The 19,076-nt window shown below is 42.4% G+C and overlaps 2 protein-coding genes across 3 annotated transcripts in view; one reads left to right on the top strand and one right to left on the bottom strand.

The window, feature by feature from the left end:
• LOC306927112 (dual specificity protein phosphatase 22-B-like) overlaps nucleotides 1-13,461 on the bottom strand; it is a 44,825-nt gene extending 31,364 nt beyond the window's left edge. Inside the window, exons 1-2 of one of the 2 annotated variants that reach the window (XM_079506773.1) lie at nucleotides 13,105-13,461; nucleotides 11,551-12,020 (exon numbers count right to left, since the gene is read on the bottom strand). In XM_079506773.1, coding sequence (XP_079362899.1) covers nucleotides 11,551-11,823 — 273 coding nt within the window. In that variant the 5' untranslated portion in view covers nucleotides 11,824-12,020; nucleotides 13,105-13,461. The remainder of the gene's footprint in view (nucleotides 1-11,550; nucleotides 12,021-13,104) is intronic. The other variant, XM_079506772.1, reaches the window with a different exon arrangement.
• On the top strand, nucleotides 13,007-17,630 carry mdp1 (magnesium dependent phosphatase 1). The gene is made up of 6 exons (XM_079506775.1): nucleotides 13,007-13,224; nucleotides 13,316-13,379; nucleotides 13,940-14,047; nucleotides 15,141-15,248; nucleotides 16,645-16,730; nucleotides 16,924-17,630. The coding sequence occupies exons 1-6, from the start codon at nucleotides 13,191-13,193 to the stop codon at nucleotides 17,010-17,012; spliced, it is 489 nt and encodes a 162-aa protein (XP_079362901.1). The 5' UTR covers nucleotides 13,007-13,190; the 3' UTR covers nucleotides 17,013-17,630.
• Nucleotides 17,631-19,076: the final 1,446 nt, after the last annotated feature.

Here is a 19,076-nt window from a genome sequence, read left to right as displayed (position 1 = left end):
AGGCTCAATTGCTCTTCCAACGGCGACGCCATGTTTCCTCCACCAAGCACGTGTGTAGAGTCCGGGTTGGTTTTCTGATCGCCCCCCCTGGGGCGTAAGTTCATCCTAACAATGCCACAACTTAGGATTCAAGTAACAAAAATAATAGTGTATGATATTTTCACAAAAATAAAATTGCAAAGCAAAGTATGCCTTAATAAATGAAAAAAACAGTCACGACCGAGCGGAGCTACGCAAACCTGCGACTATCCTCCATGCGCCCCTATCGGCCCTAAAAGGAAAAACTTTAAAAGGAAAAACTTAAAAAAAACGTAACTTAAAAAAACTTAACTTAAAAAAAAATCTTAAAAAACACAAAAAAAAGAGAACTTAAAAAAAACCTTAACAAATTACGTAATTTATTCTAATTGTTGTTTTTGCAATTTACGAGCTGCGTTCGCTTCCCGCGTTCGCACGTCTTACTTGTATTATTTACACTGTGGTGTTGTGGCTACACTGAGAGTCCATGACTGAGAGCTATACATTGTATTAATGGCCATTAATACCATTCCTTCAATCTAAAGAGGGTGTCTTCAATGTCTGAGACCTGCTTCAGCCAACAGCTTCTCTTCTCTAACTGAGTGATGTCCTGTTGCAGCTCAGTGATGAAGCCTTCAGCCTGTTTCTCTGTTGCTTTCTGCCTCCCTTCAATCACACCGGTGAGCTCAGCCTGGCTTCTCCGAATACAGCTGATCAGAGCTATCTCTGTGTCTGCATCCTTCTTGCTGAGCTGTACTGAGCGCTTGACCTCCTGAATCTTCACTTGTCTGTCCTGGATCATCTTATGGATTTCAGCCTCTCCCTTTCTGTCGAATTCTCTCCTGGCAGACGGCATGTTCTACGCACTGACAATACGGAAATATATGAAAGTACTTAAAACGTAATAACTAAATGTCAGGTGAAGTCTAAGCCACTTCACAGCACACTGCGGGATTCATCTTTTAAATCCATCTCCTCGAATCTCCACATCATAATATGGCGTCTTTCCTTTTGTCTTGCCCAAATATGGAGTTCCACATGGAAACAGACCGGTCTCCAAGTACTCTGATTGGACGTAGCTGCATGGTAACCGCAGCGACATGCTATCAACAGACAGGGCGGCTGCGATTTCAAATGTTTCTTCATCATCGTTTGTAAAACCTTTGAGTGGTGCTAGCCGCTCCAACATGTGACTGTGTGTGTGTGTGTGTGTGTGTGTGTGTGTGTGTGCGCGCGTGTGCATGCATGCGTGCGTGCGTGCGTGCCTATACATTATAACTCCACCCCCCTGCGACGACATTCCCCATTCAAGTCAATGGCAAAATAAACGACTGGAGACAGTCATGGGAATCTCCGGTGTGGCTCTCAAATGGTTCACCTCCTACCTAACCGACAGACACTTTTCGGTCACCATCGGCAATGTGTCATCATCACAAGCCCCCCTACATTGTGGGGTCCCCCAGGGCTCGATCTTCGGCCCTATACTATTCTCCCTCTACATGCTCCCCCTACGTGAAATAATCCGCAGTCATAACATCCAATTCCACTGTTACGCTGACGACACACAACTCTACCTACCAATAACCCCGGACAATAAAGATAGTGTAGCCACCCTCCACAACTGCTTAACCGATATAAAAAACTGGATGTTCAATAACTTCCTTCAGCTCAACGATAACAAATCAGAAGTCCTAGTGTTTGGTCCCCCCCTTGCCAGAGCCCACATCGAAAATAACCTCGGACCACTACAACCGAATCTCAAACCCACTGTCAGAAACTTAGGTGTCATCTTTGACCCAGACCTCAACCTCCAACTACACATAAAGAAGGTCGTCCAATCTTCATTCTACCACCTCAGAAATATTTCTAAAATCAAACCATTCCTCACCACCTCCGACCTGACTAAAGTAATTCATGCCTTCATCTTCTCCCGCCTAGACTACTGTAACTCTCTCTACACCTGCCTCTCAAAAAAATCTACCTACAGTCTCCAACTAGTACAAAATGCCGCTGCCCGTCTCTTAACCGGTTCAAGAAAGTATGATCACATCACACCCATTTTAGCTTCTCTGCACTGGCTGCCAGTTGAATTTCGAATCAATTTAAAAGTTTTACTCATCACATTCAAAGCCAGCCTAGGTCTTGCACCACCTTATATCTCAGACCTACTGCCCCCATACATACCAGCCCGCAGTCTGAGATCCTCTAATAAAGTACTCCTAGCCCTACCAAAGGGGCCCCTGAACTCGACCGGTCGCATGGCCTTTTCCTTTAGGGCCCCCACCCTATGGAACGCTCTGCCCCTGGAAATCAGGCTCGCTGAGTCAGTTCCACATTTTAAATCTCTACTTAAAACTCATTTTTATAGACTAGCTTTTAATTCTGTTCTCTCCTGATTGTGTTCTATTGATTGTTTACTCTGCCTTGTATTATTATTTGCTTTGCATTGTTTCTGTGTTTTTCCTGCTGTGTGATGTTTACTTTTGCTGTTTCCTTTTGTAAAGCACTTTGTAACGTTGTTTTGAAAGGTGCTATAGAAATAAAGCTTTATTATTATTATTATTATTATATATGAAGTCATGTGGGCTTTCTACACTACATCACTACATCATCATCATCATCATAGAAGGCACTGCTCACTTCACACAAGTGTGATTGTTTTAGGGCCGCCAGCCGCTCCAATGCATGGCCTTCCCAAATTACGTCATAGGCCAGCCAAGTCTATGGACGATTTTATATATGTTTCTCCTATATTCAGCTATAGTGTAGAACTGTGATTCCTGTCCTAACACATTAAATGCCATTGACAATGAATGGCACTCGAAGTCCCTTAGTCCCTTGGACTTCGAGTCCAAGGGACTCTTGTTGAGCTGGTCATTTTAAAAGTAGATCTCAAGTCAAAAAGGTGTACAGGGCACCATAGAGTATTAAAAGGATAGAGACTGAACCGGAGCAGTGGAAGTTGCTCAGTGGCGTTTTTGAAGCACCCGGAAGAACCGTCTACTTCCGTGTTTTTTTTTTCTTTTCGGACACCAAATTAGTTGTCCAAAATGTGGAAGTGCAAACGGGCGCTCAATGTTAAAGCCTAACTGCACGGCCGTTTCCTTGTCATAACTCCACAGGTCCGCCTGCAGTCCCCGCTCTCACCACTAGGGCCGAGCGCCTCAACGTTGGAGAGCCTCACTGATTGATTGATTGAAATATTTATTAACAGTTTGCAGAATTACAGTACATTTCAAGCACAAACTCAATACAAAGACTGTTAACTGTGAGTGGACGACCCAATTAAAATGGTAAATGGTAAATGGTGCATTTATATAGCGCCTTTATCCAAGGCGCTTTACAGAGATTGTGCATTACATTCACCCCATTCACACACACATTCATACACCGATGGCAGCGGAAACCATGCAAGGCACCAACTAGCACATCGGGAGCAATTAGGGGTTCAGTGTCTTGCTCAAGGACACTTCAACAGTAACTCTGGGGGAGCCCGGGTTTGAACTGGGGGAGCCCAGGCACTCTACCCCTGAGCCACCGAAGCATTACACTTGTTTACAAGACGGTCCACCTTGTTCAATTCATCAAAACATTTAGAGACGTACAAATAGACACTTCTATATAGACAAAGAACAGAACAGGAATTCATCATAAGGGAGGTAAAAAGGGGGGAAAAAAAGGGAAAAGAAAAATATACAGTGAGGGGAAAAGGGGGTGGGCGTTGGGCGGTGAGATTCAGATTTTACGGAGGCCAGTTTCGAATTGCAGCCGTCCGTAGGTGCCCTTTGAGAGCGGTTTTGAAGGAGTCAAGGGATTAATGGGGGCTTGGTGCAGGGCACCCCTCACATAACCTTACCAGTGCCACAGCTCTAATGGTGGCTAATGGAAGAATGCACTAAATAAAATGGAACACGCACGCACGCACGCACGCACGCACGCACGCACGCACGCACGCACGCACGCACGCACGCACACACGCACACACACACGCACACACACACACACACACACACACACACTTTTTGGGTTTCATTTCACCCGATTGCCTCACTGTCAAACTCATCAAATCTCATATGATGAATAATAGATAACATTGCGATTCATTCTGCATGTCACTTTATAATTAAAGATAATTTTGTTCTCATGTTCTCAACTTTATTAGGTCTATATTTATTTCTCTTCGTGACTGCTAATCCACAGGTTTCATCAACAGGTTCTCTAACTTTATTTATAGTCTAGGGCCTAGACTATAAATAAAGGGGTTCCCGTACAGAATGGATGAATGGATTAATGTAGCCTACATTAATCCATTCTGTACGGGAACCCCTTTTGGTGTTTTAAGCATTAGGTTATGCTTTAGCTATTGAAAAATAGCAGATCTACAAGCTCATAGCGCGGCACCGAGTGCCGCGCTATGAGCTTGTAGGTCTGCTATTTTTGAAAAATCCTGAAAATGTGTCACTATGTTCTTTCAGAGCGAACGTTTTTAACTCATATCTTTGCTTCTGAGGGGTTCCTGCAACTTCCTGGAACAACATATTTCCAGATGGGGGTCGGTGGCCAAATACATAAAATTTTTGGGGTCTTTGACATGAAATATTGAGCACCACTGATATAGTAATATAGGTATTTCAGAAAACTGTCAGGATTTAGAAGATTTTTTTTTATTTCGACGTCGGGCTTAAATGGCTTAAACATAATATTTGCTTTATAGCAGAAAATAAAATAATGTCATGACTCAGAGCCTTAAAGAATTGTAGTAGCATGTACTCACAGTTACATTTATGATCAGTGCCAAAATAATTCAAAAATAAAAGGGAAAGAAAAAAAGAATCATCATAGCACACAAAATACAGACTTTTAGATTTGTTGTGGTTTGGCGTCGGACCGGTCGAAGCATGCATGGGCCCAGCACACTATACACATTGTGTGTGTTGTGGTAGAATGACATAAACGGACCCCGGCGGCCAGTGGCGTTTCCAGGAATTACATTTGGGGCAGGCAAGATGTGTTAATTGTCGTCCCCCCACGCACAATCATAGCACTAAAGGTTTTCAAAGAGAAATACCTGCCAGACGAGTAGGATACAAAGGCTGAAAGGCATGTATTTACATTCAAATGGGTGATTGAGGGTCGCGCTCTACCGCAACGGCCAATCAGCTGTCCATTAATAGTTCTCAGGTCTTGTTTTTGTCCTCTCTTTTTTCTCATTGTATGGATTTTGGCCTCTGGCCCCGGTAACCATTTGGGATGGAGAGAGAGAGAGAGAGAGAGAGAGAGAGAGAGAGAGAGAGAGAGAGAGAGAGAGCAACAGGGGAAACAAAATAAATACATTCAGTAGGTCTACTATAGGGTTATAGCTGCCTCCCACACATCGTATGAAAATGTCTTCCCTATTAGCCTCTTGTATTGGGCATCATGATCAGACAGCCAGAAGCCTAATTTATGCTCTTTGCAGTGTGTGCCGCTGTGGTGCCCGGGGGGGGGGAGATGTCTGCTTGTGGAACTCCACAGACGGAAGAGGAAGGGCATTCTGCTGCACTCCTCCTCCTCCTCTCAATGAACGGAACTCTGTGGAGGTCTCTGAGAATACTGCGGTCACTCCAAGTTAATGGTTAATGGTTATTAAGTCGCAGTCACTTCAGAGATTATGATTGGTTAATGGTTAGTATTAAGTTTAAGAAGCATAATTATGTGTGGAGTTTGCCTGTTCTCCCCGTGTCCCCTATAGGGTAGGTACCCTCACAAAAAACATGCAGTAATCCTGGTCTCTAAACTACCTCCCCCTGGCCAGCCGGGGCGCCTGGTGGAGGGGAAAGGAACTGGTCGGAATAACGTGTTCCTTCCACGCGCTACGTCCGGCCAGGGAAATTCCCCTGTCAGGTGAAAAGACTCCTCATGCATAGAAGGAAGCATGAGGTCAGTTCGCTGCCCTCCCCCCAGCTTGGCAGAGGAAGTGTAGCACCCAAGATTACATTAAATAATTGACACGGGTGAAAAAATGGGTTGCAAAATTCTGGGATAAAAATTTAGAAAAAGAAAAAAAAGAACCTAACTAGTGCTATGTCTGCATAGCACTATATGTAGACACCACTGGGTGTCGGAATCAGGCGTAAAATCTTGTGAACGTCCTATGTTTACTAGCTGGTGCTAAATCCCGCAAGAGTGTGTTGCTGGGACAGAGAAAGGTTCATTACCGTCGACAATAAAGCAGATTTTCTCCTCATTTGTGTCTCTGAAGAAATGCCATTCTATGAAAATCTTGGGAATAATAGTGTGGCTTGTGACAATCGGGTCCAATACTTAGTTCCGTGACCATGGCGCTAAAGAATGGTTCAGAAGCTGTGTTCATGTTCACTCTTCCATTGGAATGAATAGACTCCATGCCTGCTTCCGGTCTCCTAAATATAGGCGTCCGCCTACTTCACACAGATACAGGTATAAACCGGAGATGGCATGTCTTGCTATTTCCGTCTTGGATCGTACCCATGACCTTATATGGACGAAAGGTAGTGCTCTAACCCCTTTTGGTGTTAGCATTATGTTATGCTTTAGCAAAATTTAGCTATTGAAAAATAGCAGATCTACAAGCTCATAGCGCGCCACCGAGTGGCGCGCTACGAGCTTGTAGATCTGCTATTTTAAGTCGAAGAACCACTGACATAGAAACATAGGTGGAAGAGCGCTTCACTGCATGCCTGGCTGACATCTCACAGTGGATGTCTTCCAACCACCTCAAGCTGAACCCAGACAAGACTGAGCTTCTGTTCTTCCCAGCTAAGTCCTGCCCTATGCTATCTCCGTAGACAACGCCCTGGTAAAGTCTGTCCCGACAGCCAGGAACCTTGGTGTTGTCCTGGACAGTCAGCTCTCGTTCAAAACACACATCACAGCTGTCACTAGATCCTGTAGGTTTACACTCTACAACATACGACGAATTAGACCGTTCCTCACCCAGGAGTCAGCCCAGCTCCTAATCCAGTCAACAGTCTTGTCAAAACTTGACTATTGTAACTCCCTCCTTACTGGCCTACCGGCATGTGCACTTAAGCCCCTCCAACTGATCCAAAATGCCGCAGCCCGCTTGGTCTTCAACCAGCCAAAATTCTCACACGTCTCCCCCCTTCTCCGCTCCCTCCATTGGCTCCCGGTCGCTGCCCGCACAGAATACAAAACTCTGATGCTGGCATTCAAAGCAACCAAAGGCATGGCCCCCCCATATCTCACAAGTATGATCGTACCCTACAAACCCTCCCGCGCACTCAGCCAACGCAGGGAAGCTGGAGGTACCTTCACTAAAAACGCCGGGACAGCGCTCCACACGTCCCAAACTCTTCTCCCTTCTGGCTCCAAAACTATGAAATGCACTTCCCATCACAGTCAGAACTGCAGCCTCACTCCCAATCTTCCGCCGTAGTCTGAAAACCCACCTCTTCAGACTCCACCATGGCCCGTAGCACTTGCCCTAGCCTAGCCCCTTAGATAGCACATTATGTAGACTTAGATAGTATTTTAAACAGACTTATAGCTTGTTACGTAGACAGCTCTAGAATTGCACTTTATGTAGTCATAGCACTTTATAGTACACATGTATAATATATTATATAGTATAGTATGTATAGTTAACATAGATACTCCACTGTTACGTTCTTAGTTTACGCATGATTCATGATAACTACTTTTTATATATGTGATGTATGCATTGCTTTTGTTATTGCTTAATGTAAGTCGCTCTGGATTAAGAGCGTCTGCTAAATGCCTAAATTGTAAATTGTAAATTGTAATAGCTTTTTCAGAAAACTGTCAGGATGTAGAAGACATTTTTAGAATCTGATCTCAGGTCAAAATGGGTTAAGCAATCAAGTGGCATCTTTAAGGATATTGTTATATAATAAAATAAAGACGAAAATACATACAGTAGATACAATATATATTGCATCAAATGGTGTGCATAGTTTCCTGGCTTAATTTCCACACACTCACAACGGGGACCGTCGCGGTATGCTGTGAGCTTGTAATATGCTATTTGTTAAAAAAACTGTTAAAAAATGTATGAATAATAATGATTATGATTGATTATGGACACGAATAGGACACTTATGGCAATTAAATAATTGTGATTATCTCAAATAATTGCAATCAGGCTAATTGTGACGGGAGGTAGCAGCCTACGTAGCCTGTCTGTCACACTCACAATTAATTGGATCTAAAAATGTCATAAGGAACTCAAAATGCACCATGTTCAAAGAACTCCACTGGGAAACCGGTGAGATAAACAACAATACTCCATTGTGATTGACAGAAGCACAGCAAACACGTCTCTAAAACATCTGGAAATTGCGGTTATTGTGCTTACAGTTTCCATTTTTGAGGGTCGCTAGCCCCTCCTCTATACAGGTTTAATGTTTGTTTTGTCCTTAAACAAACTTGTCCCTAACACAAATATTAAATGCCATTATTACATGGCTTGGTTGAATGCTTGATTCTGATTGGTCAATCGCTTAATTCAGCGGTGAATTATGTGTCGATAATGACCGCTCCGCTGTATAACAGATCTCTGCCTAATCAAACCCTCTGAGCACCAGAGAGGGAGTTTAACCACCAAGACTTCGCCTCTGTGGTTAAACTCCCTGTCGGTGAATTATCTCCCGACAATGACCGCCTAGCCAGATATTATCCCTTACTTGACAATAGAGAGAGTTTGTTTTGTCCATGTTTGTTTTACATCAACATTACATCCCCTAATCATAGCAACTTGAGTTAGACAGCGGTGGCAGCTGTGGCCGAACGGATTGCGGAGCGGTCTTGATACCGGAAGGTCGCCAGTTCGAATCACGTGTCCGACACTTTAAAATTACCACCGCTGAAGTACCCTTGAACAAGGCATTGAACCACTACGATGAAATGTTCTATGAGCAGGGCCTGGCTGGAAACAAGTTCTTGAGCTTAGCCCAGATACCCTGGGTAAATATAGTAATCATTTAATTTCATTTCAGACTTTATTGTATTAGTGCCCCTCACTTCACACAGGCGTGATTTTTTACTTTGTGCTAATCTCCACCCGTATGGAGATAAATACATAAATTTGGAGCAGCATACATTACGTGTATGTTTGAACAAACATGTCACAATGCAACTGCATGTGTTATCCTTTACGTCTGACTGTACCTCGTGCTGTTTCTGACTAATAAAGTATGAAATCAATGTATCGAAATCAACTTTGTCACATCCAGTGTTGTTTTTGGCAGCAAATTTCGATTTTAGTTAGTTTCTTGAATAGTTTTCATTTAGTTTTAGTCACCTGGAATGTTTTAGTGTTAGTCTAGTTTTAGTCGACTAAATATCGTAAGATTTTAGTCGACTAAAATGTATTTTGGCGGGCCTTGATGCCATAGTAATGACTGATTTTATATTTGCTGAAAATAGCAGATCTACGTTGTGAGCTTGTAGATCTGTTATTTTCAGCATGCAACCGATTGTAAAATTTAAATAACGTATACTGGATCTCTTGTCCACTAGTCCCTTCCTAACATTTTAGTTTTTATTTGTTGATGAAATTGTCAATATATTTAGTCTTAGTTTTAGTCATCATAGCTTAGTTTTTATTTAGTTTCCATTTAGTTTTCATCAGTGGAAAAAGGTAGTCGACGAACATTTTTGGTCTTAGTTTTAGTCGACGAAAACAACACTGGTCACATCACAAGTAAAAAGTTCCCAGCGGAAAAAAAAGAAAGGGCATTCCCAACGTTAGATGTGGAAAACCTTTGCTACAAAACTGCGCAACTAAACAGGGTGGCAGTGGTTCAGGGGTAGAGTGGCCGGTAAAGAGGCCAGAAGGGAACGAGAGGTTCCCAGTTCGATCCCGGAATCCCCAAAGAGTTAGTGTCGAAGTGTCCTTGAGCAATATTGGCGCTGAACCTCTAATTGCTCCTGATGTGCAGGTTGGTGCCTTGCATGGTTTCCTCCACCATCGGTGTATGAATGTGTGTGTGAATAGATGAATGTAATGCACATGTATTCATTTAATACAGCATATATATCTTAAAACAATAATGTGTACAGATCATAACCAGTAAGAAGCCCTGAGGGCGAGAACGCACGCACGCATCCGCCTGGGTGACGAAGCCCTGAGGGCGACTGGGCGAGAACGCATGCATCCGCCTGGGTGACGACAGACTGCTGGGCGGCAGACTGCTGGGCGAACGCTGGTGCCTTGGCATGGGGGGTCAGATCAACATGTGTGTGTGTGTGTGTGGGGGGGGGGGATAGATAGATACAACATTATGTTAGCATTTAATTGAGACTAGACTAGTGCATGTCACAAACCATCCATTACAAACCAAGTAAAAGTAATTGGCCCATCTCGCTATACCGCAAGGCTGTATTGAAGATATTTCATGTTCTGACAATGATTGACATCGACTTATTTGTCATTCCAATTAAGGAACACACACGGTTTCACAATATTGCTTTTGGTGACATAAGAAAAGGATCGGTACGCACACGCACACACACACACACACACACACACACACACACACACACACACACACACACACACACACACACACACACACACACACACACACACACACACACACACACACACATCATGTTAGTATGTGGTGTCACAACGCATACTGGCATTTATTGATCTATTCATGATGTCACTTAGGCAATGCTATTGAAATACAGAAAATAATGTGACAGGTGGACGGCAAGATCGCCGTGAATTATAATTGTATTTAATAATTGTCCTGCAGTGATGTAAATAGGTTTTCAATGTAATGAGTCCCGGGATGAAGGGATGGTCTTTTAGATGAGTCCCAGGGACATTTTATGAGTCCCACTTCAACATATTTTGCCATTTTTACAAATCGCAGCATTTAACTCCCATTTAATTTTATATGGTTATAATGTGGTTATATATTCATGTAGAAAACAGAAGAAGAAATGATTATTATATAACTAAAGCTAGCAAAATAAACTAGAATAAAAAACAGTACAGTAGTGCATCCCGTGGATGCAGAGGTCGTGAGTGCACACACCCTTATGGGTGGCACTGGCTCAGGTGCTTGGAATCAGGCATGGAAGACTCCTGATCGAGCATGTTGGTGCCTTTGTTCTGGGAAAGTGTGTGTGAACGGGTGATGTAACGCACATTATATTATGCTTTGCTTAAAAGCGCAATTTAACATCTTCTAAAGGTCTGGTTGACTCTTTCTACATGACTCATCTATGTCATCTATTTGGTGATTACCGACAGTAGATCATTATCTGGTGATTTTGTTGCTATTATTCATCAGGATCAAGGCTCACACGGAACAAAGTCTGGCAAACAGTAACAATTAAGGCCAAACAATCTTTTACAGTGCATCATGGAAACTAGCCTCAATAGAAATCTTAACACCCATTTCACAAAGGCCTCACTGACTATAACAGAAAGAAGAAAAGATCATGTTAGCCCATTTCCTTGAAAGAAATGATGTAAATGATATTAATAAGTGAATTGACCTAACACTGTGACTGTACCTCTGAGGCGGGGATGTTGAAAACCTTGGCTATCTTGGCATAGAGCTCCTTGACGTTAGTCCATCCGTGGATACGGCCCGTGGGGCTGCCGTGGGCCAGTTGGGTGAGGAAGACCGGCCCGGGTGGAGGCGGCGAAGGAGGTGGCAGTAGTGGGCCCGAGGGCTCTGCACTCCCAGGAGTCTGGCTGTGGATGTTGGCCCTCTGTTCCTCCGGTGGGTCCACGGTGGCTGCCGCCTTGGAGTCCTGTGGGCTCATAGCCTCTCCGTTCTGCATCTGGCCCCAGCTCTGATATGGTCTTGCTCTACTGGGAGCCGTTCTGGTGGTGTGCTGCTCTGGAGCCTTGGCTGCTGAATTAGTGATGAAAGTCTCCAGGTAACAGCAGCCTGAGGTCTTTCGAGGGCCCTGCGGTGTCAGCTGGAAACTGCACTCTGCACGCCGAGGATCGTATGGGTGACACCTGATCAGCACCCCTGTGGAACACAAACACAATGCATCACACAGGTAAAGATTTCTTTACAAATATGACACGGCATCATTGATCCCCTGTAGCAGTCTGGTGTGAGTGAGGCATCAGCGCTTCCTGTGACGTTCTCTGAGGTTGACTGAGGTTTTGTGCTGCTTCTGATATCAAACAAAACGGCTTCCGAGGCATGCCACCTGGAAATGGCCACAACAATGTGTTGGGAGGAAAGGTGATAGCTTTGTGCAGGGAGCGAAACCCCCATCAGTCTGAAAGAGATATAGGCTGCTGCAGGTATGACCTTTCTGACCCCGCAGACAGCCCGCCAACACACAAGATGTCAGTTCAGTCTGATAAATGGAATGAATGGCTGTGCACTGGTGTATGTCTTGCTTTCTGACTCGCCTGTACTCTGGCCTTTTTCCTGGCTGAGGTGTCCACCCAGACTCTAGACTCCCCATCCTCTCTGGCCTGCCCTCTGTCCTCTGCGCTACCATCTCTCTCCTCCTTCTCTCCACTACGTCCTTTATTTAATAGCCTATACATTTTATAGCAATGAATAAACATATATAAAATGAAATGAAAAAAACAAAGAAAAAATAAATAGTAGAGAAGAAAGCAAGCAATAAGGAAGAGAAAATAAGTGGCATACGTTTATAGACATTTTGTCCAAGAAATATATCAGAGCTGGACCGGAATAATATACGGACGTGTAACATATCTGATACAGGTACAGTAGGCCTACAGAGTTTCCATATAACATAAGGCTGCCAAATCCTCAAAAAGCTGAAGAAAGGGTCAACATCTATCAGGTATGAATGAGCTAGCGACATCTGCTGGCTGGTGGATGCATGGCATCCAATGTTCTCAACATGGAAGAGTGTAGCAACCAGAAAGATCAGATTAAAATATGACATTTATGAGTATGACATAGCCAATATATATAATATGTACTTTACACTGACCCAGCGCTTACTACCTGGTGTATGTTACGTCCTGCCCTGCCTATAGTTATGTTGTACATGTTTTGTAAATGGTGCTATTAATGCTATAGCTAACGTTTAGCTTGATAAACAAAAGTCACAATTTCATACTTTTGACTTCCGCCACTGCACTGTCATCAGAAACTGGAACCCGGCAGACGGTGATTCGATCCCCAAATCGCAGGTGTTGAGTTATTATGCCAAACCCAAAGTTTGTAGTGTTCGACCTCGGTAAGTAAGCTAAGCTAACAATAGCTCTTGTATTTGTATTTCTGTGGAAATGAGCTATTCTGGACTGGAGTCCGTGCTTTACTTGTTTCAGATTACACCCTCTGGCCCTTCTGGGTAGATACGCACGTAGATGCACCTTTTCACAAAGACAAAGAGTAAGTTAAACTGTTTGGAATGAATGAGATGTGCTGCACACACTAAATGTTGACTAGCCTATATACACGCAGAGAATTTAAATATTTTAAAATAGCATGGCCTAATAATTTAACAAGTCCCGTACATGTCCCCCATGTGGCTGAAAGGTGAACATCTTATTGAGGTACTTAACTGGAGTACACCATCCAATGAGTCAGTCCTTTAATAACCACTGACTGACGTCAACCTCATACAACCAACCTCAACATTTTAATTATGTTTCTGTCCCTCACCCTCAGATAAAGTTTAGTTGATACTAACTCAATGCCTCACATACAAGTAGTTATAACTACTTGGAGAGGGAATAACACAGCCAGTCTATCATGAACATATAGGCTAAACAGAATTTTGTGTAAAATAACTATGCTTTTGAAACTGTACGTTAGTTCTTTTGTTGTTTCTTTTCTCTATTATGCAGATTCTTGCATTGTGTGTTCCACTCCGCCTAACGAAATTGATAAGAACATCTGTGTGCTCCAATATTTCATCTATAATATTATATCTGTGTTTCTGTGTAAAGGGGAGTGGTGCGAGATGCAGGCTGCAAGTTAGTCTCTCTTTATATGGACACCGTAGAGATCCTGAAAACTCTCCACAACCAGGGCATCACAATAGGAATAGCATCACGGTGAGTTATCAAGAAATTGTTATCCCTTAAAATTACTACCAGGGCTGTAACTATAAATTATGTTTTTATAGGCCTATTTACACTTTCAATTAATAATGTGTGTTGATCTACAGTATAAAATATCTGCTATTTTCATTACTTTGGGAAAATGTTTTCTATAATGATGTAGCAGAGTGGCTCAGAGCCTCAGCCAAACGTATAATATCTCCCCCAGTCCATGCTGATATCCCTTTGGTCAAGTGGTTAAGATATTGGACTTTCACATGGGAGACCCAAATTTGAATCCCGGGCGTTACATTGGTGCCTTGACCCGGATCGGGGTTTCCCATGGGAGGAGGTCAAAACAAGGGGCGTGAGTGTAGCAGAGTGGCTCAGAGCCTCAGCCTGATGACCTCAAAAGTATAATATCTCCCCTGGTCCATGGGGATATCCCTTTGGTCTTTTGGAGGTGTGGAGGTGGAGGAGTTCGAATCCCGGGCTTTACAATGACAACAATAAAAGTGATAATTGAGGTGCGTTAGCCCTCCCGTCTCGCTTTCGGGAAATTACGTCATATGGCAGCCATATGGACATTTGATGATGTAAAAAGAATCACACTCGTGTGAAGTGAGAGGCACTCTTATCATCGTACATCAGCCAATCAAATCATCACATTCTGTGCTAAAAACACACACACACACGCACACACACACACACACACACACACAAAGATGTGCCATAGGAGGGGCTAGCGCCCCTAAAGAAAGCACCCCACGTGTTGTGGGGTCATGTGACAGCCAAGTCTATGGACTTTCTAATGTTTGTTTAGAGCACCAGAGTAAACAGCCAAGTCTATCTGTTCAGAGCACTTTTAACAAACATAGAGGAAACATAGAGGCTCCTTAATTTAATTTAATAAATATACTTTAAAACGTTCATACTCTTGTATGGACTCTCTTGTTTTGTCATACATCCCCTAGTGTATGACAGCCCCTCACTTCACACAAGTGTGATTGTTTTTGTATTATGCGAATACATGGATTAGTTGATCTCTTAATTACTACTGTAGCTACAAACTCCTTCTGAAAAGTAATGGCTCCTCTCTGTCTGTCAGCACCGGGGAAGTAGATGGAGCCAATCAGCTGTTGTCGCTCTACAATCTCAACCAGTACATCTCCTTCAAGGAAATATACCCTGGGTCAAAGGTCACTCACTTTAAAAAGTAAGTAATTGTTAAAAATGCATTCCCATTTGGTGACCTTCCCACTGATAGCTGAAGAGAAGGTTGTGTAAAAAAACAAATGATTTAATTGCATTTACGATACTTTCGGTACAGATCGTACTCTGATTGCTTAACCACTTAATCTCTCGTACTACGAATAGGGACACTAGCTTGTACAAGCTGCATTGTGGTGCGTTTCTAGATCTGCATCATTATTTTTGAAGATGTTAAAAATGGTTCAAATCAATACATTTTTGTGTGTGTCATTTTTGGAAAGAAATTCAAAATGTTCACCTAATACATGCCCAAAATAGGGAGTAGGGACCCCAGGGTGAAAGTGGTTAGAACCCACCTCAGGAGGTGGTTTGAGCTGCACAAGCACAAGGTAACAAAGTGTAAATGCATTGCATCTACAATCCACGTGCAACATCTACAGCAGTACAAACACTGCATACACCAAATACAGTAGGCCTATAGTATCAAATAAATTTCTACAACATTTACACATTTGTCATTTTCCAGATGCAAATTCTATACCCACAAAAATATGTTAACCTCTTTCATCCTGGCATCCCTACTTTGGGCATGTCATCATATCCAAATTCAGAAACGGGTCTCATGGTCGCAGCTTACATATTTCCTGTAGGTGGAGCCGACATAGCTGCGGCTTTATACCTCATACTTTAGTATGAGGTATAAAGTACAGCAGCCTTGTGTTCATACAACAGAAAGATTGGGTATTGGGTAAGACTGAGGTTATGTATCTTTCAGGACCTTTCACTGCTTCGTCTCGTCTCAACCATTACTCTATGGCTCTGGTCTCAGCCACCGCAGTGTATTTTTTGACATTCCGCTTTTCTCCAAAGTTGAATGTTGCCACTACTGTTGGAGCAGCCATAAACTACACAGGTTCATTCTGATCTTTGTAAAGTTAGTGTTAGTAAAAAGCAGGTAAAAGAGTAACGTTTGAGCAGACTAACATCAGTCACTCTACCATTCAATGTAGTAGAAGAGGTGCAGGTTTAACCGCAGCTATGTCGGCTCTGCCTACAGGAAATACATAAGCTGCGACCATGAGACCTGTTTCTGAATTTGTCTATAGGCACATAATATATATATTATTTTTTTTTCACAGAGGTTGAAAAAGTACCAATTCACATCACAATGCACTGTGAGCATGCGGCTGTGCATCAAATTAAACATTTTTATTGGCTTTAGTAACCAAAAATAAGCGTTTACAGAGTGATATGTAACTAACATTGATTGATTGAATAGTTAACAGTTTGAATGGACAAGCACAGGGAAGTACAGTACATGCAAGGTCTGATTAAAATGTTTTTGTTTTAGTCTGTAAATCCACTTAGCACCCCCTCATGTGGCATTTTGTCTTCTCCAGGTTGCAAGCAGACAGTGGTTTCCAATACAGTGACATGATGTTCTTTGATGACGAGTCGAGGAACATCTTAGATGTCGGTAAATTAGGTACTGTAGCCTACTTTCCAACCTCGAAGCATTGCAGTCTCATGTGTCTCTGACAGTATGTGCTGTGTGGAAGACACTGTCTCCCCTTGGGGTTTGACACTATTTTGAGAATACTTTTGGCCTATAGTTGTTGGGATGGGAATCATCAAATTCAAGCTGTGCTAACTTCATTTGGGTATCTCTCCCTGTCCAGGTGTCTACTGTGTCCTGGTGCGTGATGGCGTCACCATGAAGCAAGTCAATGAAGAGCTAATGAGCTTCTCCTCCAAAAAACCCACATAAAGGCTTGACATGGATACCATTCTTCTTCCATAGTTCCAGGTCTTTTTGTTCTTTACTAAAATGCTGCTATGCTGTTGTACCCAATAGATATATAAATGTAGATGCCTCATTGGCCGATGCTGTTCATCGGCGAACCATATCTTGTTTGGTTTGTTACAAATGTCAAACTTGTACTTATGTTATGGTCTTTTGAAAACCTATATTATTATAGGATACTTGATTTAATAATATAAGGTCATAGATAATAACCGTAATGGTTAAAAAAAATAACAGTTTCAGTCTCAGGTAGTTCTTTCCAACTATGCATCTTTCTTGCAGTGGAGTTATGGCAAGCTGCCCTACTAAATATAGGGGTACCATTAACGTGTGGGCCAGTGACCAATGAAACGTCCACATTTATGTCTATGGTTGTACAAATCCCTTTTTTCCCCCCTTTTTACCTCCTCTATGACGATTTCCTGTTTTTGGCTATATAGAAGTGTATATTCGTACGTTTCTAAATGTTTTGATGAATTGAAAATGGTGGGCCCTATTGTAAACAAGTGTAATGCTTTATGGTGTCGTCCACTCACAGTTAACAGTTTTTGTATTGAGTTGTACTTGAAATGTACTGTAATTCTGCAAACTGTTAATAAATCAATCAATCAATCACGTTTCAACACTAGGTGGCAGAGTGACACTGTTGCATTAAAAGGACTGTTGCACATCTATGACTAATCTTCACAAAGAGTATAGTTTTGGTTTTTAATACATTTTAAAGGACATATTATATAAACTTTGCAGGTGATATCATATTGTAACTAGAAAAATCGCAATTTTGAAAAAGTGTGGTTGCCGCAGTCGCTTACATAGGCCCCTCCCACTAATATTGCCAGCCAATAACAATGTCACGTCACCCCTGTGAACATGCTAAGTAATTTGGGGGGGGGATTTATCCCACAAAAATGTTTTTGCAACAAATGGTTAAATTTTTCGCATTTGCGGCACCCCCTAGGGATGAAAATGGAATTGCTTTTGACTCTGGATTGATTAACCCACCCGCGATATATGATTCAAATTTGGGATGGATTGGACATTCCGTTTGTGATTTGCGCAATTTTTTTGACAATGTGATAGCAATGTCAAAATGGCAGCTGATTACTTGTTTTCGGCCCTTATATCTGATATATGATGAAAGAATTGGTATATAGTGAATGGCATAATTCAGCAAATAATGGGCTGATTTGGATGATTCTGCCATCAAAGTATAGGTTTTCAGGGGTGCTGAATTGATTTATGAGGTGACTGAAGCAATTCAAGTGCAGTTTCACGTGTCAAAGCTCAAGGTCATTTTGGATCCAAAATGTCCTATAATACTACACTAAACTACTATAGATCATAGTTTCAGTCAGCATACTATAGTATGTTATTTTTTCATGATTTTGGGACACTATGTCAGAGCCAGGACTTGAACCTGCAGCCTCCTGATTCCCAGGCAGGCTCTGTACCCAGTGAGCCACTGTGCATGCTGTTCACAAAAGGCCGAATAGATAATGACAGAAGAGCCAGAGACTTGTTTCCATTGTGGTTCATAAACATTTGAACGTCTAAGAGATAACCCTAACAACAGCAAAAGAAACAATAGACAAATCTCCTGTTTTATTTTTTGTATTTTATTTTTGTATCAATGTTGTTACTCAAAGGGAACAGCAGACTGCAATGTGGCAGGTAGCAAGTAGGTTAGGGACTTAGCACACTGGCTGCACGCGCCGGCCGGTCGTGTATAGTCGGCACAGCCGGACAGCCAATGAAACGAAGGCTTGCCTTTGTTGCCAGGCAGTTTTGCCATCTTTTTCACCCAATCAGAATTTTTCACTTTTCTTTGTAGGGATTTGGAGACTGGAGTTCGATTCCCCCTCATGGAAGATAGATCCATAGTTAAAGTTAGTTATTGACCAGTTAACTGCCTGGTAATTGCATACCTGGATGTAAAATAATAATAAAATATGTTGAGTTGTAATTGTACCACTGTGTCTGTGACTTATTTCTCTGCCCTTGATTTTCTATACTGCTGTAAATTTACAT

Source organism: Electrona antarctica, assembly GCF_951216825.1.
Source record: "Electrona antarctica genome assembly, chromosome: 7".
NCBI classification, from domain to species: Eukaryota; Metazoa; Chordata; class Actinopteri; order Myctophiformes; family Myctophidae; genus Electrona; species Electrona antarctica.
This window is presented reverse-complemented; position numbering and strand designations above follow the sequence as displayed.

Excerpts from the sequence above, each read along its gene's own strand:
- mdp1 (XM_079506775.1), top strand. The coding sequence starts at position 13,191 with ATGCCAAACCCAAAGTTTGTAGTGTTCGACCTCG. Across the intron at positions 13,225-13,315 it reads GTTTGTAGTGTTCGACCTCG|ATTACACCCTCTGGCCCTTC; the intron begins GTAAGTAAGCTA and ends TACTTGTTTCAG. Across the intron at positions 14,048-15,140 it reads ACAATAGGAATAGCATCACG|CACCGGGGAAGTAGATGGAG; the intron begins GTGAGTTATCAA and ends TCTGTCTGTCAG.